Source organism: Aythya marila (genome assembly GCF_965140915.1).
Source record: "Aythya marila genome assembly, chromosome: 8".
In the NCBI taxonomy this organism is placed as follows: Eukaryota; Metazoa; Chordata; class Aves; order Anseriformes; family Anatidae; genus Aythya; species Aythya marila.
In genome coordinates, this window is record NC_139049.1 from 26,888,796 (window position 1) to 26,911,944 (window position 23,149).

Below are 23,149 nucleotides of genomic sequence, written 5' to 3' on the forward strand. Positions count from 1 at the left end.
CAAGACCCCCTCCCTCCCTCAGGCGCCCCGGCCGCCATTTGCCCCCCGCGGGCGGGCCGGGAGCTCCGCGGCCGGGGCGGAGCTGCGGGGGCGGAGCCGTTGGGGCCGGAGCTGTGGTGGCGCCGCCGCCGCCGGGCCGCAGAGCGGGGCCGGGGCGGGCGAGGCGGGTGTCGCGGGCGTCATGGCGGCGCGGCAGCTGCTGCTGCTGCGGCGGGGCTACAGCAGCGCGGGCGCTGCCGAGTACCTGCACCGCAGCATCGTGCCCACCATGCACTACCAGAAGAGCCTGCCCAGGTACCGCCGGGCTCGGCGGGGACGCGGGCAGAGGTCGGGCGCCGCAGGGCCGCAGCCCTGGGGTGTCTGCTGGGAGGAGAGGGCAAGGGAGGGAAGGGAAAGGAAGGGAAGGAAAGGGCACGAAAGGAAGGGAAGGGAGGCGGCTTGCTCTGGCTGGCTCTGGTGTTCTGTGTTCTCTTCCTGAAACTCCGTGGAGAAGGATGGTTTTGTTCTTTAAAGCACAGATACAACCGTCAAGTCACTTTCGAAAGTTGAGATTGGAAAGTAATCCCTGTACGTGTAATGGAGTTACCTCCTTCTAGTTAGAGGAGGCTTAGAAAGGTACTGAGTAGGAAATCTGTAAGGAAATGTTCAGCACCCAGCAGTGAGCAGTAGTTCGGTACAGGAGGTGACCACTGAGCTGCACCGTGCTCCTGAACAGAGGCTTCCCCTTGGTGCACCTTGTGACCCTGTGCTGCTTACAAGGTACTAACACCCTTCACTGCAATAACTTTAAAACAGGACAGTCAAGTTTTTTTTTTTAACTTGTCTTCCTTCTCACAAGAAGCTTATGCATTGAGGATGTATGTCCGTATATTCCCTTTCTTCTTCTTACTGAAGAAACTTTTAAACTATTTAGTAGTATGGAGGATAAGGAAGAAAGAAGATGGAAAAGACTACAGTGTAAGAAACTGAGTCTTAATCGGTGCTGTTACTCATGAAGTGTGCGTCTCTTTTTGTTCCCCTTCCTTCAGACTGCCGGTTCCCAAGCTAGAAGATACAATTAAGAGATATCTGAATGCACAGAAACCTCTTTTAAACGATGACCAGTTCAGGTACGGACAAACAAGATACACATACTGCGTTACCATTTGTTGCTTCAAAGCCACGGTTTCATATCAAAAATATAAATTATGACAGAATTTCAAATCTTTTATTGATTGCTGTAGGAAAACTGAAGAACTTGCTCATCAGTTTGAAAAGGGGATTGGAAGAGAGCTGCATGAGCAATTAGTTGCTCAAGACAAACAGAACAAGCATACTAGTTACATCACAGGTATGTTGACCAACTGGATATTGAAGGAGCCCTTAGATCATTGTACTTGATAATACATAGCTCATAATGCTGCAAATAAAACAGGCTGAAGCTTAAGTTCTCTGTTCCATAAACTTGGAATAACATCTTCTGTATTCTACCTGTGACAATATTTGAGCAAATTCTGAGTCTCTGGTGGAATGAAGAAGGTCCTTCATGTAGCTTGAATATGCCAGAATTCTGCAGGATATAGTACTTAACAAGAATTATAGTCCCACAAGACATTTTTCCCTTTTAGAAAAGCAAAAATACCCTTTTAGAGTAGAAAATACCAAAGTCACTAGTAAAATATAATCAAAAGGGTTGGGAAAGAACAGTGATGCTATTGGAGTTAAAACAAACAAAAAAAAAACTGTGGAAGGAAGAGGTCAACCACAAAGATAATATTTTATTTCAAGTTAATTATGCAGATGAAATTATTTTTCAGCAAAGTAATCTGATTTCAGAAAACAAGATTTCTCTGTGACATACAGTCTTATTTTTAGTTTGGTCTTTTCTAAAGGAACACTCTGCATTCTATACTGCCATCATAAAAGGGGAAATAGATGGGAAATAGGTCACGGCAAGAAGTTAGGTATCCTTTCGTAAGGGTAGATCTTAAAATATAGGATGGGCAACTTTGTAGGAGTATTCTGTAGTGATAGTTTCTTGGGAAAATTCTCTCATTATGCTGATACAAGAGGTGGATAGATATTAAAGATTAGTTTTTCATGAGTTGCTTTGTGTAAATTTGAGTTTATGGTTTTTATTTTGTATTGTGTTCATTGCTATCTATTTACTGTAGGTTAATAGAGGAGCTTAACCAGTAGCTCCCCTAAGGAAAGTAAAGCAATCATTTTCAAATAATTCTAAGTTACTTAGCAATAAAACTGAACCTTGAGGGAGTTCAGAAAATATGACTTAAGATTTGGAAGGCAGAAATAATCAGTGCTCTGGACTTGAAACAACCTCCCCCCCCAAAAAAAACAAACCAAAACCAAAACAAAACAAAACAAAACAAAAATACTTTTTTAAAGAGCAAAAGAAAAAGAGATATACAGAAAGAGGAAGATGAGAATAAGGGAAAACAAATTAAGAGAGGGAGAGTATGCATGGAGTTTTTAGGTTGTTCTTCTTCCTTGTTGCTTCCACTGGCTTCCAAATACAAGTGCCTTCTTATGAAATTATTGGATGGATAGCAACAGAGGTGGAAATACTCAATTACTTAAGGAAGTTGAAGCTTACATGTTGTCTAGTGAATGCAATTCTGCCCTCACTGTCTATTGAGAGTGCCCGTAAGGGTGTTAGCTTAACAAGTTGCACAGCAACCACAAACTCTGTAGAGAATACCAGATTATTTCACATAAGCTGCTAGTCAGTTTATTAGCTTATGCGTTCTATTCACTTTGTACAGTATCTGGGTTTTAACTGGTGCTAACTGTATGGTGTTTGTCAAGGCTAACCAGCATGCTTCTGCTTTGTGTCAATGAAATACAGGGTGTTTGTTTTCCTCTGTGTTTAGTTATTATTTTTAGGCCTCATAGAAGACCTGTTCTACTTTAAATTGTTTTCTGAAAATATGTATAGTTGCATCCATGCTGGACTTTCAAGTCCAAGGTTAAAAGGCTACATAATGATGTGGAATGTGTTTTTAAAATCATAATGAGTGCCAGTTATAGTCATCTAGAATTAAAATTATGACAGATCCTTGAGTTACCTGTTGGCCTTCTTAGAACTCAGCTAGAAATTTATACTTGGGAATGATCCAGGCTTGAAATAATAATCTTTCATTCATCGGCTGCCTTGAGATTAACTTGGTATCCACTTGTTTCTGGTGTCTGCTTCCATACAACTTGTAATACCAAAACTTAACGAGTTCAGTGTTCTTAACAATGATGAAATAGATGCTACTTAAGAAGAAGAAGAAAAAAACAAACACAAAACAATCCTTTGCTGCCTGTGGCTATGCCTCCTGGATTTTTGTTTTACTCATAAGCATATGTGGAGGTGTGATTGCATTTTAGAGCTATGATGGCCTCCCTTCATTACAGCACAGACAGAAAACATTTGTGTCACATTCATGCTTCTTGCTATGCTGACATACCATGTGATGAAATGAGACTGTAAAAAACCTGTAGGTGTCAGATGTTATTCTTCTTTCTGAAGTCTGTTCTCAGTCTGGAATAATAACCTTGAGGTCCCTTCTAACCTAGAATATCCTGAGTTGGAAGGGACCCATAAGGATCATCAAGTTCATCTCCTGGCACCACACAGGTCTACCCAAAAATTCAGACCATGTGACTAAGAGCACAGTCCAAACGCTTCTTAAACTCTGACAAGCTTGGTGCAGTGACTGCTTCCCGGGGAGCCTGTTCCAGTGCCCAACAGCCCTCTTGGTGAAGAACCTCTTCCTGATGTCTAACCTAAACCTCCCCAGCTGCAGCTTGACACCATTCCCAGGCATCCTATCGCTGGTCACTAAAGAGAATAGATCAGTGCCTTCCCCTCCACTGCCCCTCGTGAGGAAGCTGTAGGTCGTGATGAGGTCTCCCCTCAGCCTCCTCTTTTCCAGGCTGAACCTCATCATATTGCCAGCTTAAGAACCCAATTGTAATACATCGGTATCAAGAGTGCTGTTCAGTGCTGTTTGCTTTAGTGGATAGGAGGAGGAAAAAGGTGAAAATGTGTGACAGCAAATGTGGATGGAGGAATGCTGCCAGGAAGGGAGGGATAGGAATGAGGAAAAACAATAAGGGAAACTCTGCCTCAGAAATAATTGCAGAATCACAGAATATCCTGGGTTGGAAGGGACCCACAAGGATCATCTAGTCCAACTTCTGATTCCACCCAGGATCACCCAAAAACTAAACCAGCTGTCTGAGAGCGTTGTCCAAATACTTCTTGAACTTTGTCAGGCTTGGTGCTGTGACCACTGCCCTGGGGAGCCTGTCCCAGTGCCCGACCACCCTGTCGGTCAAGAACCTTTTCCTGAAACCGAGCCTGACCCTCCCCTGTCCCAGCTCCATGCCATTCCCTCGGGTCCTGTCGCTGTCCCCAGAGAGCAGAGCTCCCTCATGAGGGAGCTACAGGCCACCATGAGGCCTCCCTTCAGCCTGCTCTGCTGAACAAACCAAGGGACCTCAGCTGCTACTCAGTGTCTTCCCCTCCAGACCCTTCACCATCTTTGTAGCCTTCCTTTGGATGCTCTATAATAGTTTTATGCCCTTTTTATACTGTGGCACCCAAAACTGCACACAGTACTCAAGGCTGCACCAGTGCAGAGCAGAGCAGTACAGCCCCTTCCGTTGACCAGCTGGCAGTGCTGTGCCTGATGCACCCCAAGACACGCCTGGCCCTTTGGCAGCCAGGGCACACTGCTGGCTCATATTCAGCTTGCTGTTGACCAAAACCCCCAGATCCACTTCTGTGGGGCTGTTCCTCAGCCTCTTGTCTCCTAGTCTGTATGTATATCCAGGGTTGTCCCTTCCCAGGTGCAGAATCTAGCACTTGCTCTTTTTAAACTTGATATTTTTGGTGGTTGCACAGCTCACTAATTTGTCAAGATCTCTCTGAAAGGCTTCTCTATGCTCAAGATAAGATTATAAAGAGAATCATGCCCTCAGTGATGGAGAATTGAAGAAATTTGTAGTTTAAGTTTAAAGGCGTGCTGTAGCCTAAATGTGAGATGTTCAATGAAATCAGTGTCAGGGAGCTGCATTGCATATCACAGGAGTTACGGTTTATCACTGAGATATACAGAAAACATGGAAATTTTCCCTCAGTGCTGGTGACATTGAGAATCTTCATATGGATCGCTCCAAATACAGTATTTTTACAGTTAGCCAGCAGTACCTCTCCTAGTAATTGGAGATTGGGAGAGTCCTTGAGGGAATTACTGCACATTTTTTTCTAGTTTATTTGCACTTCAATAGGTATTAATGATTACTGTTTGAGGCGGGATATTGATTACATGAACCTCTGGTCTGATCCAGTACACTGCTTTTATGTTCTGACCTGTTTCTCAATTCTCTTGTTTCCAGGTCCCTGGTTTGATATGTACCTAAAATCACGTGACCCTGTTGTTTTGAATTTTAATGCATTTATGTCTTTTAATCCTGACCCAAAATCTGAGTATAATGATCAACTCATACGAGCTACGAATATGACTGTTTCTGCTGTGCGTTTTATGAAGACCTTCAGGGCTGGTTATCTTGAACCTGAGGTTTTTCACCTCAATCCAGAAAAAAGTGACACTGAGCTCTTTAAGAAAATTATTCGATTTGTGCCTTCCTCACTTTCTTGGTTTGGTGCCTACATGGTCAATGCATACCCCCTAGATATGTCTCAGTACTTCAGGCTTTTCAATTCTACACGGTTGCCTAAACTCAACAGAGATGAGCTTTTGACAGATGAAAAGGCAAAACACTTGCTGGTAATGAGAAAAGGGAATTTTTATGTATTTGATGTTATTGATAGAGATGGAAATATGGTGAAACCTTCAGAAATACAAGCACACTTGAAATACATCCTCAGTGACAACAGTCCAGCCCCGGACTTCCCACTTGGCTACCTCACCAGTGAAAACCGAGATACTTGGGCATTGCTGAGAAAGAATCTACTGGATAGCGGCAATGAGGAAGCTCTTCAAAAAGTAGACACTGCTCTGTTTTGTCTAAGTTTAGATGATTTTCCCATTAAAGACTTTGTGCACTTGTCCCATACTATGTTGCATGGAGATGGTGCTAACCGCTGGTATGACAAATCCTTTAATCTTATCATAGCTAAAGATGGCACTGCAGGAATTAATTTTGAACATTCCTGGGGTGATGGTGTGGCTGTGCTCAGATTCCAGAACGAAGTCTTTAAAGACAGTACCAAAGTACCAGCTGTCAGCCCTCAGTCGCAGCCTGCTTCCGTAGACTCTTCCAGAGCAGTGCAGAAACTTGACTTTAAGCTGAATGATGCCTTAAAAGCAGGAATTACCAAAGCAAAGCAGAAGTTTGATGCCAGTGTAGAATCACTGTCTATTGATATGATTCAGTTCCATGAAGGGGGCAAGGAACTTCTAAAGCAGAAGAAGGTGAGCCCAGATGCTGTGGTTCAGCTTGCCTTCCAGATGGCTTTCCTTCGACAATACAATCAGACGGTTGCTACATATGAATCTTGTAGTACTGCAGCTTTCAAACATGGTCGCACAGAAACTATCCGTCCTGCCTCTATTCATACAAAGAAGTGTTCGGAGGCTTTTGTCAGGGAACTGTCCAAACATAGCACAGAAGAACTTCAGAAGTTGATTGTGGAGTGCTCCAAATACCATGGCCGTTTGACAAAAGAAGCTGCTATGGGTGAGTAGGAATGTATCACTTTTCTTTTTGCACTAAAATGTTTGTTGAAGTTGCTATCAAAGTTTTACTTCACAAGTAAATAATTAAATTTCGATGTAGGTCTGATGTTAATGCAAACTTAACTGTAACAGAAAGCTGCAGTTTAAAATGTGTTCCATGACCCTCATTTCTTGATTAGGGGGAGATGCCTCTGTGCTCCTAGTTCCCTGTTAACATGTCTAGATTTCCTTCTTACTGTAGTTTTGTCCTTAAAGCAGCTGGGCTGTTTGAAGCACTAATACTTAATATATGCTATACTCTCCAAGGCAACTAAGAACTTTGGCTTTATGACTGAAGAGTTGCTGCCTAATCCCTGCAGGGGTATAAAGGCTTTAACAACTTCCAAAGCAAACTGATTCTTTGGCTGTGCTACTCTTGGTATTTTTCTAAATGCTTTATTTCGAATCGACCTTCCCAGAAGCATAACTTGCTGTACTGTTTCAGTGAAGTCAGTGAGACTTTATTGAACATTACCCCACAGAGTCTAAAATGTGCCTCCTGTTGATGCAAGATCTTCTTTAGATTCACAAATTTTAGGAAAGCCTTTCTCTTTTGAAAAAAAAAGAAAAAAAAAAAGGAAATGTTCAGATAAAGAATGTGATGCATTATTAAAATTGCCTGTTAACATTGCTTTATTTACTATCATGATTCCTGGCTGAGGCTAGTAGTACAACAGCAAGCCCTCATTCCTCAGCACAGGTGCATTAGAAGTGCAGAAAAATTTCTAGGTTCTGAAAAGTGTTTCTTGCTAATACAAAAAAAACCCTCAGTTCTTCAGACCTCTTCTTTTGTGGCTTAAAAGTAAGGTGTTATCTAAAAAGTGAGTTTACTTCCTACAAAAATTAGTCATATCTCTAATACTTGTTATTTTATTTTAACAGGTCAGGGATTTGACCGACATCTCTTTGGGTTGCGCTATTTAGCCCAATCCAAAGGTATTGCATTGCCTGATTTCTATCAAGACCAAGCCTATGCTCGACTTAATTACAACATAATTTCTACAAGCACATTAGTTAGCCCGGCTGTGCAGTTAGGAGGATTTGGCCCAGTGGTGCCTGATGGCTATGGAGTAGGATATCAAGTACATGATGATTGGATAGGTTGCAATGTTTCGTCTTACCCAACTAGGAATGGTAAAGAATTCCTTCAGTGCATACACAAGTCACTGGAAAGTATCTTCAGTGTTTTAAAGGGCAAGAAGGTAGGTAGTTAGACAAAAGGGATGGAAGACTTACAGTTGTGATAGAGAATACAGACCTTGTCTAATTGGCAGTACCTACTAATCAGTGTTCAACGTGGCTGAAACCGAAGAGCTAAATTGGCTTCAATTAGCTTCCTTGAACTTGAATACTGTGTAGATTCAATTTGAAATTTTTATCTATTTTAAAGAAATCAAGTGCAGACCTTGAATGCATTATTTCAGGAAATACAAGCATTCATGATATTGAAAAATGAAGTAACAGAACTGGCTGTTAAAACAGATCCACATGCTCTTAAATACATTTAAAATAAAAAGCATTGTTACCAAATTTGTGACCTCTAACATCTTTGTTCTATGAGTGTTCAGGCAGACAGCAGCACTGTGAAACCACCCTTAAACTGTTTGGTTTTAAAGTAATATATGCAATAGTTTTAAATATGAAAGAGAGATTATGTTTGCACTCTTGCAGTAAGCTTCCTTACTAACTTGTCACACCTACTTTTCTCTTTAAACTTGAATCAACATCAGAACTGATTGTACCTTGACGGTTTGAAGCCTTTCCAATATAACAGCTTTTTGAGAAACAAAAAATGAAGTGCAAGGCTTTAACTAACCTGCAGTCACCAACTGTGCTGTTAAATTGACAAAAAGACAATTGTGATGCAATAAAGCTATATAATAATAACCACAAAGTTATTTTATTGCTGGTATCAAAATCATACAGTGTGGGTAGTCTATTAGTATCTCATGTTTCTTGTAAAGGTTAGAAAGAATACTTTTCAAAGCCTGCTGCAGTGTTGTCTTTCACCTTCCATACGTGAAGTTTGTCCAGTAATCTGCTGCTTTTGTTCTGCTGTGTACGCATGCTCCTGTGCCTTCAAAAAGTCACTGAACTTTATCATTGGAATTCTCTTTCCAATATTCCTCCTGCTGTAGTGACCTTAACAGAATATTTTTCTAATTTTTTTCCTTACTTTTGTACTTGCCTTTGGCTGCAATTCTTTATGTCATTTATTGTACCAAATATTAGAGTTCTAGTGCTTAGAGATGCATCTTTAATGCATCAGGGTTTGTTGTAGAAATTCTAAAGACTAAGGCTTAGCCAAACATGCTGAAGGGTTCAAGGAAAGCTTGAGCATACACATCGCTATAAAGTAGTCACACCATGAATTCAAGATCAAACTGGCGCAGACAGGTTCCTCCCAGTGCTCGTAACTCAGACTTACCATGATTATCCTTGCAATTTATATGAAGAAGGGAAGGTGATCATTTTGGGGGGTGAATGAACTAATTTAATCAGAGCACAAGTCTTTGAATGAAGTTCCTTAGAGAAAGTTGGTGTTTTTTTGAACATGAGAACAATTAGCAAGATAGTGAGAGCACTTTCCAGAAGTAGAAAGTCTGTCTGCAATTCGAAATGAGTAAAGTTGATCTACAGAAAGATAATTTGATTTTCAGAAGGTGTAACAGCTAGGCATAAGTGTCAGTGTACGTCAAACTCAGTAGTATTCTCAGTAAATTCACTTCATTGTCTTTAAGAGCTTTCTGCCAGTTCAAATAAAGATCTACCTTTTTGCTTGAACAGTTAGTACCATCTCTTTACTAATGCTCTTATCCACCTCCTGATGCTAGGAATGGTGGGTGAAAATACCTTATTTGCTTACGTTAAAGAATCAAATGTGTATACTTCTCAGTGATACTATTTAAAACTTCGAGGCAGTGAGTTGCCTAAATAGTTGATGCGCTAGTTAAGCTACAGCCCACGTCAAGCATACATTTTACCAAAACCAACAACGTTATGAAAATGGCCAAGTTCACTTGAGCATACATGCAACTTTCAGTCTGTACTAAGACCATCTCAAAGTGCTCTGTGAAAAATCTTTTATTAGATGTTCTGAGGACAGTCACTTACTGAAGTTTACATTTCCGAAGTACAGCCGTGTGAAAAGTAACTCCAAGGAAACTGTCTCTGATGGTTAGAGCTCCCTCATCAATAAGCATACCAAGGTTTACGAGCGGAATGAACGTTAGCATTTCACAAATTTATGGGTAACTTCATAGATTCCAACAGATTCCTTTGTTTTTTCATCATAGTCATTCCAATCCTGTAGGAATTAAGATTTCATAGTATTAGTCACAGATGATAGATGGCAATAGTGTCTAAATCTGACTGTAATTCAAACTGAAACTAAGCCTTACTCAAAGTTTGGGTCCTAAAGATTACACAGTACTTCCTGCAGAAATGTTACCTACATTCTAATTTCTGAAAGAAGCAAGAGCACTGCCCTGAAATTAAATGAAATTCAGTATCAGTGTTTTTATTTTAAACTTTTTTTTTTTTAAATGTAGTCCACAGCCTGTAGTGGACAAAATGGCAACCACGGCAGATGAAAGGATTATCTATCATTTACAATACCCTAGTCACGTGGCTCAGCAGACAAGCAGATCCCTGCCAAGTAGGATACAGGGGAACATATTTGACCTTGAGATTCTTGCTCACAGTCAAGGAAGATTTGTAATGCTGGAGTCATTATCCTGCGCTTTGAAGGAGTGTCTTTATCTTACTTTTTAAGATCTCTGTGCAGAGGAAAAAGTACAGATATTGTAGAGAAATCACTTCACCACTCTGAATCACCCCAGCCACTTAGTATTGCAGGTGTTTGCTCTTTGACATTTCTGATGACTTAAAAGTTGCATTTATACCTTTGTCAGCTCTTGAGATTGAAAATACGTACTTCTAAAATGAAGCTGTTAGTCATGCTGGTTATTCACAGTTGTTGTAGCTTCTCTATCTGGTTACAACCTTCCCGTACCTATATGAAAGCATAAAACTAGCCTCTTGTATGTGTAAGTTCCATATTTGGACTATTGTCTTAAGGAAAGAATGCTAGATAATTAGACTCACTAATGAAACTAAGACAACGTACCTTTTCTAACAAGTTTATATCATTAAAAGGTGTACCAGACTCTGCACCTTCAGCAGCAAACCCTGCCTGCAAACACAAACAAATTGGGAATAGGTTTGTAAGAAAAAGCTGTAGCAAGAAAATAATAAATATAATCATTGAAATGTTTAAAGAAAGTAACAGCATGTTTTTATTTTATTTCTTCTAGATTAGGTAGGAAAAATAGCCAAGCTGTTTCAAGGGTCAGTATGACGTTGTGATCCTGTTTGTGAAGTGGGCAATTTTGACCTAAGCAACCACAATGTAAAATTAAGACAGGACTGCTCTTCCGTTTTTCCTCCCCAAAAGGTACTTTTAAGTTATAAATAATCTTAACCTTGAGTTTTTACATTCATCTAGCAGCATCCAAGTACTAATAGCTTTAATTTGTGTTCAGAATCTGTATAGGCATGATGTGTGGAATAGCTTTGTGATAAACTCACTGCAAGAAAACAATAGAAAGAATACAAGGAAAAGTTAATGGTTTTGGCTTAAACATCATCAGAATCCAAGCCACTCCAGAAAAGGAAGTGGCCTGTAGTGTATTTAGGTACTAAAGTGATTAGCAAGCCTTGAGTGAAAGGAGGATCAGTTAGCTGACTGAACAGATCAAGATACCCAAATAGTCTTTTAAAGGGGAAAGTTCATCACTGTTGCTACTGTTCCTGTTTTTAAAGAAGTGAAAGAAAAGATAGCACTAGCATGAGGAAGTAAGCACATCAATGATGTATATAACACAAGGAAGATATTTTTTCTGATTTTCTATAAAACATGTTATATTAGGGCTTACAGTAATCAAGCTGTAAATTAAGTTCTACTAGTTTTAAAAGTAAATTTAAAAATGTTAACCACCTCACTAGCATACAGGAAGGTTTCGTATACTGCCATTTCTAACTGCAGAAGTGACTGTGAACTGACAAAAAGCAAAGGTTTTCAGCAGGGGATCTGCATGAGCATTTTTGATAAAGAAATCCCCAGGCATTTAACTGTGCAGGAACATGTGAAATAAGCCACAATATTGTAAAATATTTGGGGATTTGAGCAGAAGGTTAAGCATTTGGGAGTTAAGCAGACTACAGAGTGTAGCAGACATGACAAAAGGAGAGCTATCTGCAAGGTGCGGTGTGAATACATCCTTTATATAATTATCAGAAGCCCATCTCAAGGGAATTGCTATGGGTTAGGAGGAAGATCAGCATCAAGGGACAAAAATGCAGAGCTGCAGTACAGAACAAAGACTAGGCAAGTAAAAGAAACCCAGCTTTTTCTACCTGAAGATATCCACCAGCACTCCAAGGAGCAAGAAGCCATGTGACTGGAATTACAGGCTCCTGTACCGGACACCCCCAGGGGGACTTGCATTCTTACAGCTTTGGTGTCAGGGCAGACCCATTTAATCTTTGCTGAAGGGACCTGAGAAATGCAGTGACTCGTCTGCCCCCTGCTGACTGGCGAAGGACCAGCAGTTAAAGCGTCAACACTGAAGAAGCAAAAATCGCTCTGTTGACTTTAAAACGCAAGGTACTGTCACACTTTTTTTTTTTTTTTTTCTTTTTAAGCAATGTAACTATTATTTTTGGCACAAAGCAAAGAAGATGAAACAGATTTAAGAGAAATTTTATAAAACTTATATTTTTTAGTTGAAGCATTCAACTGAGGGACAGGAACAGGAAGTAGCTAAACTATCCTTAAGTAAAACCAATAATTATGTATCAGATTCACAGTAGATGTATCTATGTAAGCATGTTAAAAAGAAAGATAAGGAACTGCAAAAAAAAAAAAATGTCCTTGCCCATTATTAGAAGTACCTTGTTTGAATATGTTATTCAAAGTAGATAGAAGAAGAGGTTTCAAGTCAGAGAATCAAAGGATACTCTCTCTTTAGACTCATTTTATTTTTTTAGGAAAACTACTACCAGTTTGAATAAGAAACACAAGTATTAAGGCAGTCTAAATTGACTTCACATGTGGTTGTATTATGTTCACATATATATGTGTGTATATATATACAAATGCTATGGCCAGTCCTGTTTAGTGCTAGTCAAGAGCCAGTCCTAGGACTGCAGAGAAGTGAGGCTGGCTTGGATCATGCCAAATACAAAGCAGTTTATAAAACTGTAAGGAACTGCAGAGCCTGTTTACCTGCTCAGCGATTTAAGTGTACTCTCTAGCAGAGTGCACAGACCAAGCTTTGAGAATATTACTTTAAAAGCTTTAATACAGCTGTGAAGTCTTTGTTCCGCAGATAAAAGTAAATTGACAGAATACAGATCTGTAAGCATCTCCTGCATCTGTAGACTTTCCGCAGATTTTACTCGAAGTGCAAGTTCCTAGGTCTGGCTGCAAAGCTTTCAAAAAGAGATAAGCTAAGAACCTTTCTGTTCCTCAAAGGGAAACAAACAAGCAAAAAATGGAAAATGAAGACCTCCTCCTGCAGCACAATGCAGTGATGATTTCATTTATACCTAATCCCCTGTACTATCAGCTTTTTTGTTCTGTTTGTTAGGATAGTGTCACAGTCTGAGGGAAGGATAAAAGAGGTTTATATTTGTCAGTCTATTTACACCTAATCCGACCGGAATAATAGGTTAAATATAGCAGGGAGTTAGCTTGCATACAGCATGACCATGCACAAGCAAGTGAATCACTGAGGACTGGTTTGGCCACAAAGATCTCCTTTAACTGTAAACCCTGAGATGTGCTTTGCAACAGCCTTCAACTGCCATCTTCAGTTTTGGTATGAACAAGTTTCCAATAGAAAAATGCCAATACTCAATACTCAATTACAGGTTTGGTGATTTCAAATCTAAAATAAAATTTATTTAGAGGCCATATACTGAAAACTGTTCATAACTGGAACTTTGTTTACTCTTTGTAACATACCAATAACCAAAGAGGAGCTCTCCTGAAAGTGACTAGCTAACTGTGCACTCCTGTGATGCCCATTTGGAAAGACTCCCTTTTGTAATGCTCCCAGACCTTTCAGATCAGTTCAGATGATCAATGATGAGTTACCTGTAAGGCAATTTGAATGCCACTCCAAGGGGAGTTTAATTTTAGATTTAGATACTTTTTTTTTAGTCACTGGAACCTAAGTACAAAACAATTCCAGAGTTGTTCATGTTAGCTGTTTGTGGGTTTTTTTTTTTGGAGATGAATAAACTAAAAGAACTGCAGAGAGGAAGAAAAACTGGGGAGGTCCAGGACATTTCAGGAAGAGCAGCAGTGTTTCTAATAGTGTATTTTTTAGAGGCTGTAAGTGGTCTTAAAACTGAGAAACAACTCATGAATAAGAACTCACCTGTGGCTGAAAGTCAACTGGTTCCAGACCTCGGCATTCAAACTCCACTATTGTCTTGAATTTCTCACTGTCTTCAGCCTGTAGTTGAGTCAGAATACCATTAATTTTCAGCTAAAAAAGTTTTCAGAGAAAGACAGTGACAAGTATTAGTCTAGTAATGAACTGCTTTTAAACTGCGGCACTGTCAACTCTGATGTTCCAAGTGACAGCAAAATCCTAGGGCTTGCTTAATAGTTTGCAATTAACTACAATTTCTTAATCTGCCACAAGGAAGCCTTCAAATATGGATGCTACGTAATTGTCTGTGATTTGAGTGGTACAGTTTTGTGTTTTGCTTATGAAATGCATCATGGATTATTCTATATTTGACACTTAAGTGGAAGGGGTAAATAATTACCAAGCTACTGTTAACTGCATTTTTTTTTTTCTTAGACTGTGTACAGGAGTCTAAAACAGACAATCTTCTATCAGGTGAACATCTCTACCTTCTGTGTTCTTAAAAGAGGAATGCAATGATACAGCAAAAACTCAAAATACTATTAATATTTATCTTTCACTTAATATATAAAAGAGAAAACAAACTTACATTGTAAGGTTTGATCGTCTGACTTAAAATATCTATAAAGAAAAGATACCAGAAGTATAACAATGAGTGACATTACGTCTTCAGGGTTGTGCACAAACCAAGTACCAGCTTCTTCTCCTTTCTTAAAAATTTCCTTATAAAAAGTAATAGAAACAAAGTAACCAAGCAGTTCTTAGAGTTGTCCATGAAAAAGTAGAATTTACTTTTTCCTCACTTCTCCTGGGAAGTTTATTTTGCATTGGTAGGGTATCAAAATGGCATAAAGAAAAAGAAATTGCAATGTATGCTTTTGTAAAATGACGTTAAGGGTACAAGTTTTGTTCATGCAGAAACCCAAGCTCCCCAGAAGCCTTGAGAGCCCATCAACTGCAAGACCAAGACCATAGGTCACTATTGTATAGTTTTTTGTCTACCTATCCCTAGCTCCACCCCCAAAGCTGCCTTTGTAGAAATTGTATATAGGGCACAGAGTAGCAAAGAGCCTGCAAGTAACTCTCAAAACTGTTTTGTGCATTTCATGCAAATTTTAACTAGTAGCGTAGTCCATCCTATATTTTTCTAACATGTTTCCTTTCATGCTATCATCATATGTACTTATGTATCTTTATAATGCTGCACTTCAATCCCAGTAGACAGAAAAAATTAGTTAGAGAAGGTTGAAATGGACAGAATGCAATGGAAAAAATAGATGTGAGGGCCCAACCTACTTGACCATCTGTAGCTAGCATCTCTTTAAATCAAAGTAGAATCTCAAAAGGAAGAAGGAATAGTAATCCAGCCATATGCAAACAGTACCAGTTTTCAAGCAAAAAAGAGACTTTGATTTCAGGACCTACTTAACAAAAACTGACATGTGGTATTAGAAGTCTATACTTGTGATAAGCAGCAGGTCTCAGTATCATTCCTTATATTTATTTTAAAGTATTTATCTAGGAGGCTAAGACTTAGAATCCAGTGGGATTATTTTCTTTGGGAAGGTGAAGTGTATAAACCTTTCTTTTACTGCTCCTCATAAAAACAGGACGTTATGCAGTGAGACTGAAAGGCAAAAAGCTTATTGTGTAACAGGTAAAATCCATTTGCACTCAAGGGTATAGCTTGAATGGCTGGAAACAGGCCATAAAGAACAAGAAGCGCTTCATCTCTCTCCTGTCACTTCTTAGGAAAAACAAAAGTAGCACTAATATTTAACGTTATCGATTAAGATTATTTTGCCTATCACATTTAGAGAACCAAGTATTTTAATAGCTTGTATTACTGCTGTTAGTAGCAGAAAATAACTTGCTATTGTTAGTTTTAGCAATATGCTGCAAAATTGTTCCTACTATCCCACCATGTGGACCTAACTTCATTTTTTTTTTTTGATGACCAGCTGACCTTCCTATGGCCTTCATGACCATGACAGCAAGTGTGTGCCTGCTTTGAGGTCAAATGTCAGCGTACTTGGAAAAAAACAGCACACCTATCATGCAAAAATTAGGACTAAAAAACAAACTTAGAGAAAAAATATAAAGTGATTGTTTCTTAAATTTCTAAGCACGTACCAATGGAGTTCTCCCTGGAGCACAGCTTGCATTTCTGCACCATAGTAGCGCTTCCTCTGCCTCCTTTCAGGGGAGCACTGTCCTACAAACCATGACAATGGAGACACCATTTTTAATGGCATTCTAGCTGAGCCACTAGAAGCCTTGGCAAAGGTGAAATAGGTGGTTTCTTTTTGTTTTGTTTTTACAAAAATGGTCTCAATATTTTAAAAATACTGCACTGAGAAGGCGTTTTTAAACTAAAGAGACATGTAATTCAGAAAGCTGTGATTATTAAGGAACAATTCTGTTCCAGCTTTAAAATCCTGAATAATGATAGTTATGTTCTGTCCATATATATAGGCATGTTTGATTAAATCAAAATGTGTTCTTAACATTTAATGTACAACAAAGATGATTATTCCTTCCTAATAACAAAACCTTCTCCTATCCATGACAAATTTTATTCTGCTTTTTCAGTTTCCAAATGCTCATTTGACATGCTTAACTCCCCTTAAATAATCTAAACTTCTCCATAAACATTCCATCATCATCAGAGAAATGTTCTACAGGCACAGGTTTATTCTAATATCACTTCAAAATATGTTATCAATTGATAATTCTACAGAAAGGAGGCTTTTCAAAGCAGACTGTCACCATTCTAATAGCATATTTCAATTAAATCTCCAATTATTTTTGAATATGAAATATGACAGCATTTCCTGAATGCATATAGCTACTATTTACTATTTTTTCTAAAGTGCAGATTGTCACATCTAATACTAATGCCCACTGCATGTGAGAGGCAGGTTTGTTTCCTCATTTTTGTTCTGAAGCAGGTTGTAAGAGGGAAACATACCATCAATCGCAGGTACTGCCACTTTTCAGAAACTTCTCCACAGTTCCCACATTTCAGCTGAAAAACAAAAAACAGAATGAAAAGCTGCCAATAAGTAGGGAGTCGGAAGCTGAAGAAGCTGGTGTGAATCCTCAAGATTCACAAACCCCATTTGGTGGCTGAGAGGAGCCCGAGGTGGGTGTCAGCTGCTGCTGACCACACAGCCCCACAGGCTGCACCAACCTCGCAGGTATGCCCACAGCAGGGGTCTGTCCTTCCACACGCTGGGTGCAAACCGTGGTGTAACGCAGTCACTGAGCACAAGGTGGGAATGGCACATCCTGCCTTTACTGCAGTTACCAGCAGTGGTTATCAGGATTATCAACCACCTCAACGATAGAGGCCCTAACGCTTCAAATTAAGGCTTTTTATTATTATTAAATAATTGTACTAATATACAATATCATGCATATGTTATGAATGTATATCTATACACCTACACCACCTTATTTGTTGCTCTTGTAGCAGCCTGCTTGCACTGTGTGGAAAAAAAGCAACTTTTAAGCTCACCCCACTGAAACTGACATTTAATGCCAGACGCCCCGCTGCGTAGGCTCCCTGGCTGTGCAGCATTTAGCGATAAAAGTTTTTTTCCTTGCCCCTGAAGCCCCCGCGGCCGCCCTGCACCTTGAGGTACCAGCGGAAGTCCTCGCCCTCGGCCCGCAGGCGGGTGATGTTCTCCAGCGTGGCGCGGAGCTGCAGCCCGATCCTCTGCAAGGGGAAAGGCAGCGACAGAGGCCGTCAGCCCGGTATGGCCCTGCCCAGTCCGTCCCGGCCCCGCTGCGGCCCCTACCTACCCCCATGGCCCCGGAGGGTGCCCCGCAGCCCCCCGCCGCTCACGGGACGTGCCGCCCTGCAGCCCCCGCTGCCAGCCGACAGCTGCCCCTCACGCCGTCCCGCCTCTCGCGGGAGCCGCTGCGGGTTTAAAGCCGCTCTTGGGTGTTTTGAGTGATTTTTTTTTTTTTTCACCCTCCCCTCAGTGCCCTCAGTCAAGCTGGCGGCCGCCTCCCGGTGATCTCTGCCGGGCTGAAGCCGAAGCTGCCCTCAGCTAAGATGGCGCTCGCCGGCGCTGCCCGTCACCGCCCCGCAGGCGGGAGGCTGCGGCCGGGGAGGCGCGGGGTGCCGCCAGGAGGCCCTGCCAGCGGGGCCGGGCGGGCACGGTACGGGGTGAGGTGGTTTTGCTTTTTCCAAGACACTTGGGCACAGTCTGATGCAGGAAGAACAGGAGGAGGTGCGAGGGTGAGGGAGGGCGCAGCTCGGCAGAGCTGGTGTGGGGAGCACCCTCAGAGCCCTGCTGGGGCTTGGGCGGCCAGAGCTGCCTCACCTGAGGGAAAGGTGAGGGAGATCCTTGGTAGAGAAGTGAAAGAGTGAGATGAATTTTAATAATTAACATAGATACACGCCCTACTTTTTTATTTTTTTTTTAGGAAACGGCATCTTCAGCTTTTTTGACCAGAATGCAGATTTTGCTTCCAAGTTCCTACTTTTTTAAGACAAAAAAAATCAAGCAATGTGGATTTTGGCTATAGAGGATGCACCCAGATACTTTACAGTATTGCCAGACACAGAACTAAATTTATGCCTCAGGTAAGGCTTCAATAAATAGCCCTTGAAGAATGATCAGCTATTACTAAACTAGATCTACTTCTCTAACGTTCCATATATTATGCTGGAAAAAGTCTGTAAGTTCATTTATCAGAGCAAAAGCTTGACCAGAGTTAAATTAGAACTGCCCTGTCACAGATGAAGGTGCTAGTAAATCCTTATCACGTTTTGATAAGATGCCCATTACACCAGAAATATCACCCAGAAGAAACACTTGAAATTAGCACGCCTCATGTATGTCAGCTAGAAGTTTTATACAAGTTTCACCATGCTTCCAAGCTCTCATCTTGCAGCAACTTTCTTCTGCCTTCAAGCTTAATTGGGAAGTTATAAACGTGACAGTTCCCCCTTACTCACCATAAGGTGGGCACCAGCAGATGTCAGACTGCCAGAGATGCAGTTCAAGTTCATATTTATAATGAAAGCCATCCACCTGTTTCATAAAGTGCTTTCCAAAAATTACCACTTTAAAGTTGAGACATATGTTTGATCCTCTAAATCTGTCAAGCAGTTCTGCACAAAGGGCGTACTAGTCTAGAACTTAACTAAATACATTCCACACTTTTAATTTCAGTTAGTCTAAAATTTTAAGGGAACATGGATGGAAGTCTTGGTGCCTGGATGGACCTTGCACGGTCTATTGTCTACTTTTGTTCTAAAGGCAGGCAGCACTCACAGCAGGAGTTTATTATAGTTTGTGTCTTTGCTATAGCCAGTCATCATCTGCTTTAGTTTTTTTGAACAGGTGAGCTGGCTTCCCTGATTTCCGAATTGGGATAGTAACACAAATTTATTGTCTGCTGTTGCATAGATTAAAAAAATTAAATACAGCTTTGTGATACAAATGAAATAACATATCCTGAACATAGCAGGATAGTGTTAGGAAGTCAGTTTATCACCAAAGGGTTAGGAAGTCAGTTTATCACCGAAACTTAAATTAAAAATACAGATCTCACCATTTTATTACGACAGTCACTTACAGTTTGTAAAAAAAATTCTAACATACATAAAAGTTTCAGATCTGAAGAAGCAAGGAATTGAAAAAGCATCCCTCCCTCTCTTCCCCCCTCCCCCCCCTACAGACACCGTAATACAAACTTCAATTTGTTTAATTTAAATTGGCTTAATCTTGAAATGTAGTCCAATAAGACTGAAGACTAGACACTTAAGGTCCTGGACCAGGTAGTAGAATACTCTCAAGCCTTCTGGATCCCTGCAGTGCACAAGAAGGAAAAAAAAAAGAAAAAAAAAAGATAAGTTCTAAGAGAACAGCCTTTAGACTATAGCATATTTTAGCAAAATTTTTTAGAGATAGTCTTAGACATAACAGACTCATTTCATCTGGCACTGACAAAACTTACAAACCTGGCGTGCAGAATGTTTTAAGTCTTCATAGTACATACACAGGCCAATGACAGTTCAGAGTCTGAATGTCTAACAGGCATTCTCACAGTAAGCTTAGCTGTTCGCTGAATTTGGAAGCATGATGTCAAGTAATGACACTTGGTTAATTATGCTGCAACACAGAGCACTTGTACTTTATATTGTTTCAAACTACAAGCCAGTTCCGGGTGACACAAGTACCTAATAACTAGCAAGTTCTAACATAGATATCTACATTTAAAAAAAAGGCAGTAAAAAAGCAGAATACATACTTAGATTGGTTTACATCGATGAGTGAACCTATTTTTGATGTGGTAAAGGAAATGTGCTCATCACCAATTACTATTTCAAGCTCCTACAAAGTAAAAGATTATAATGTCAAATTAGTACATTGCAGTATTAATTACAGAAAAAAATATTTTGATGTCAAATTACTACATTGGGCTATTAGCTACAGAAATATTTAAGCAGTGAGATGAAGGCTTTTTCGTTTTTATTACAAGGATACTGAACACATTATGTTTGTGAATCCTTAACTCTCACAATGAGATTGTGATTTAGACAGCGCCCAAGTTTTAAAATAACATTCATTTACCTCTTTGCTAGAAAGAATGCTGACAGAAAAGCTCAGTTAGATAACACCTGAGAACAGGAGCTGCAGTGAGAGCAGACACCGACCTGCCGGCCCACCCTGTCGGGAGGAGGCCACAAAGCATCATCTTCTTTAGTGATTTCGCTGTCATCGATTATCCTCTTCAGCTCCTCCATCACGCTCTTGTGGACGTAGGCCTGAAGGCGACACCCAGCATGAAAACCCCGCTGTATCCCACCCCAGCCCACCCCTCACCAGTCCCTTCCCCTCACCTCCTTCCTGATCATCACATCGTTCTTGTAGTTGCTGTTGTTGGCGTAGCGCAGTTTCCCTGCCGGCAGAAGGCCACACACGTTACCCACAGCCCCGACACCCCCGGGGGTTCCCCCCCCCCTTCCCTCCCTCGCCTCACCGTCGGGCCTGAACTCGAACTCGAGGAACTCGTGGCCGAACTTGCCCTTGTGCCCCACGTAGTAGCGCAGGTAGAAGTCGCTCGCCATGCTCCCGGCACGCAGCGCGGCCCCGGCGCCGCCCGAGCGCGTCATGGCGCCCGCGTCCCCCCCACCCCCCGCCCCGCGCCGCCATTGGCCGCGGGCGCTCGGCGGAGCGGCCGCTGCGCCCCCCTGCGGCAGGGCCGGCGCCTGCAGCCCTGAGGGTCCCCCCTCTCCTCCTCCTCCTCCTCCTCCTCCTCCTCCTCCTCCTCCTCCTCCTCCTCGTCGCCCCGCTGCCGCCATGCTCCCCAAAACCGAGCCCAACCGTGGCGACCCCGCCATCGCCACGGCCCCCGGCGACACGAAGCGGTACAGGTGAGGGGCGCTCCCCTCACGCCGCCGCCCCAACGGTCGCTCGGCGCCGGCCCCTGTTCCGGGCGCTGCGGTACCTCAGGGCTCAGCCCCAGGGTACGCGGCAGTTTTGGTGCAGAATTTACCACAGCGACAGCCCGTGCAGTAGTTTTCTGTAAAGTAGTAACCTCTAGGTGCTCTTTTGTGGGGGCTAAGTGCCAGGTTGGGATGCGTTTTAGGACTTTGCTGGGCTAAAATAACGGAACAAAGCATTTGCCTCTTTTTTTCTCATTTAACTGCTGTTTGCTTGGGCCTACAGACACTAGTCACTAGGCACACACAAAATAAAGAACAATTCACTGTAGGCTCACCAAGACTGAGGGGAAAAAAAAAAAAAGAGATTGAGAAGTTAAGAGTATTCAAGGGTCGCACTTGGCGTGATCATGGACTCCTAGTGCCATTCACTCTGCAGTAACAGGTCAAGCATCTTCTCTGCCTCAGTTAGACTGTATTTTATTTTATTTTATTTTATTTTATTTTATTTTATTTTATTTTATTTTATTTTATTTTATTTTATTTTATTTTATTATTTTATTTTTTACTTTGGGCTATGAGCCTCACAGATTCTACATTTTTTTCACTATGCTGCCCAGTTAATTAAATTGAAGTAATCTATTGGTTTTTATCTGCTGTTATCTAATTTTTATCTAATTTACTCAGATAATATGATTCTTTCCCCTCAGTAACATGTTGTTGTTGTTGTTTGGAAATGTAATTAACAACAAAAACCAACAATTTGACAAAAAAGTTTTTCTGCTTTCAAGTTATTCTTCATTCTTAGCAGATCTTCGGTGACATTGTTCTAGAAAGAGGATATGATTCAGTAGTCTAGAACAATTACAGATAAAGTAGAACTCAGCTCTTCTTTGATGATTTAGATGTTTTAAGGAAAATTTACATTGCCCGTGTGATTGATTTCACAGGTATATCAAACTACAAAATGGTTTGCATGCATTACTTATTTCCGATATCAACAATGTGGAGGAAGAATTTGCAGAAGAAGAGAGTAGTGCAGAGTCTGAGATTGAAACTGATGATAACAATGACTCAGGAACAGACAGCGAAGATGACAGAGAAAATTCTGATAACAAGGACGATGAGAAAGTTAAACCTGAGGAGAGTCCCAGTGATTCAGATATGGAAGTAGAAGGGTTAGCAGTAGAAGAAGCGTGGACAGAACCAACAGGAAAGAAAGAGGATGATGAAAGTACAGAGAAAATGGTATATATTTATGCTACAGATTTTAACAGTTTTGGAGTTGCAAATCCTGCCCAGCTTGGAAAGCTACCTCAGTAACCTATTCTGGAGTCCTATTTGTCAGCATACTGTTTTTCTTTAGTAGTTCAGTGCCCGGCTTTCTTGTCCAGGTTTGAGCCTTTACTGCTCTTGTTCCTGGATTCACTGTTTGCTGAGTGATTTCCCCAAGCATAGCAACAAATTAACAATGTTTCTATCTTCCCTCCTTCCCCCTGTTTGTTTGTTTGTTTGTTTTTCTGGATGAATTTCAGTTACTTCCTTGTCTGATCATTTGCCTGCCAGAT

The 23,149-nt window shown here is 41.0% G+C and overlaps 4 protein-coding genes across 7 annotated transcripts; 2 read left to right on the forward strand and 2 right to left on the reverse strand.

Moving 5' to 3' along the window:
* The first annotated feature begins 118 nt into the window (after window positions 1-118).
* CPT2 (carnitine palmitoyltransferase 2) lies at window positions 119-7,950 on the forward strand. Of its 2 annotated transcripts, XM_082765923.1 has the most exons (5): window positions 119-294; window positions 1,029-1,109; window positions 1,224-1,330; window positions 5,389-6,693; window positions 7,614-7,950. In XM_082765923.1, the coding sequence occupies exons 1-5, from the start codon at window positions 182-184 to the stop codon at window positions 7,943-7,945; spliced, it is 1,938 nt and encodes a 645-aa protein (XP_082622049.1). In that variant the 5' UTR covers window positions 119-181; the 3' UTR covers window positions 7,946-7,950. The 2 variants fall into 2 exon arrangements, with proteins under 2 accessions (XP_082622049.1, XP_082622050.1); XM_082765924.1 differs by lacking the exon at window positions 1,224-1,330 and having other exon boundaries at window positions 153-294.
* CZIB (CXXC motif containing zinc binding protein) lies at window positions 6,717-18,253 on the reverse strand. Of its 3 annotated transcripts, none has more exons than XM_082765925.1 (9): window positions 17,984-18,249; window positions 17,814-17,897; window positions 17,148-17,204; window positions 16,310-16,391; window positions 14,766-14,797; window positions 14,180-14,257; window positions 10,861-10,926; window positions 9,846-10,038; window positions 6,717-7,281 (listed from the first exon to the last, which is right to left on the reverse strand). In XM_082765925.1, exons 1-8 carry the CDS (start codon window positions 17,987-17,989, stop codon window positions 9,961-9,963), a joined length of 483 nt encoding a protein of 160 aa, XP_082622051.1. In that variant the 5' UTR covers window positions 17,990-18,249; the 3' UTR covers window positions 6,717-7,281; window positions 9,846-9,960. The 3 variants fall into 3 exon arrangements, with proteins under 3 accessions (XP_082622051.1, XP_082622052.1, XP_082622053.1); XM_082765926.1 differs by lacking the exon at window positions 6,717-7,281 and adding an exon at window positions 10,669-10,746 and having other exon boundaries at window positions 9,895-10,038; window positions 17,984-18,253; XM_082765927.1 differs by lacking the exons at window positions 6,717-7,281; window positions 17,984-18,249 and having other exon boundaries at window positions 9,901-10,038; window positions 17,824-17,881.
* A 1,475-nt stretch (window positions 18,254-19,728) lies between these two features.
* On the reverse strand, window positions 19,729-21,292 carry MAGOH (mago homolog, exon junction complex subunit). Its single transcript, XM_082766603.1, has 5 exons — window positions 21,179-21,292; window positions 21,039-21,097; window positions 20,853-20,963; window positions 20,447-20,529; window positions 19,729-20,004 (listed from the first exon to the last, which is right to left on the reverse strand). Exons 1-5 carry the CDS (start codon window positions 21,264-21,266, stop codon window positions 19,905-19,907), a joined length of 441 nt encoding a protein of 146 aa, XP_082622729.1. The 5' UTR covers window positions 21,267-21,292; the 3' UTR covers window positions 19,729-19,904.
* LOC309880787 (uncharacterized protein) lies at window positions 21,265-23,054 on the forward strand (the record flags this gene model as incomplete). The annotated part of the gene is made up of 2 exons (XM_082766052.1): window positions 21,265-21,572; window positions 22,532-23,054. 2 exons carry the CDS (start codon window positions 21,265-21,267, stop codon window positions 22,902-22,904), a joined length of 681 nt encoding a protein of 226 aa, XP_082622178.1. The 3' UTR covers window positions 22,905-23,054.
* Window positions 23,055-23,149: the final 95 nt, after the last annotated feature.

Excerpts from the sequence above, each read along its gene's own strand:
- CPT2 (XM_082765923.1), top strand. The coding sequence starts at position 182 with ATGGCGGCGCGGCAGCTGCTGCTGCTGCGGCGGGGCTACAGCAGCGCG. Across the intron at positions 295-1,028 it reads TACCAGAAGAGCCTGCCCAG|ACTGCCGGTTCCCAAGCTAG; the intron begins GTACCGCCGGGC and ends CCCTTCCTTCAG. Across the intron at positions 6,694-7,613 it reads GACAAAAGAAGCTGCTATGG|GTCAGGGATTTGACCGACAT; the intron begins GTGAGTAGGAAT and ends TTATTTTAACAG.
- CZIB (XM_082765925.1), bottom strand. Across the intron at positions 16,392-17,147 it reads GGCAGTACCTGCGATTGATG|GACAGTGCTCCCCTGAAAGG; the intron begins GTATGTTTCCCT and ends CATGGTTTGTAG. Across the intron at positions 10,039-10,860 it reads ATATAAACTTGTTAGAAAAG|GATTGGAATGACTATGATGA; the intron begins GTACGTTGTCTT and ends TAATTCCTACAG.
- MAGOH (XM_082766603.1), bottom strand. The coding sequence starts at position 21,266 with ATGGCGAGCGACTTCTACCTGCGCTACTACGTGGGGCACAAGGGCAAG. Across the intron at positions 21,098-21,178 it reads GTTCGAGTTCAGGCCCGACG|GGAAACTGCGCTACGCCAAC; the intron begins GTGAGGCGAGGG and ends TTCTGCCGGCAG. Across the intron at positions 20,964-21,038 it reads ATGTGATGATCAGGAAGGAG|GCCTACGTCCACAAGAGCGT; the intron begins GTGAGGGGAAGG and ends TGTCGCCTTCAG.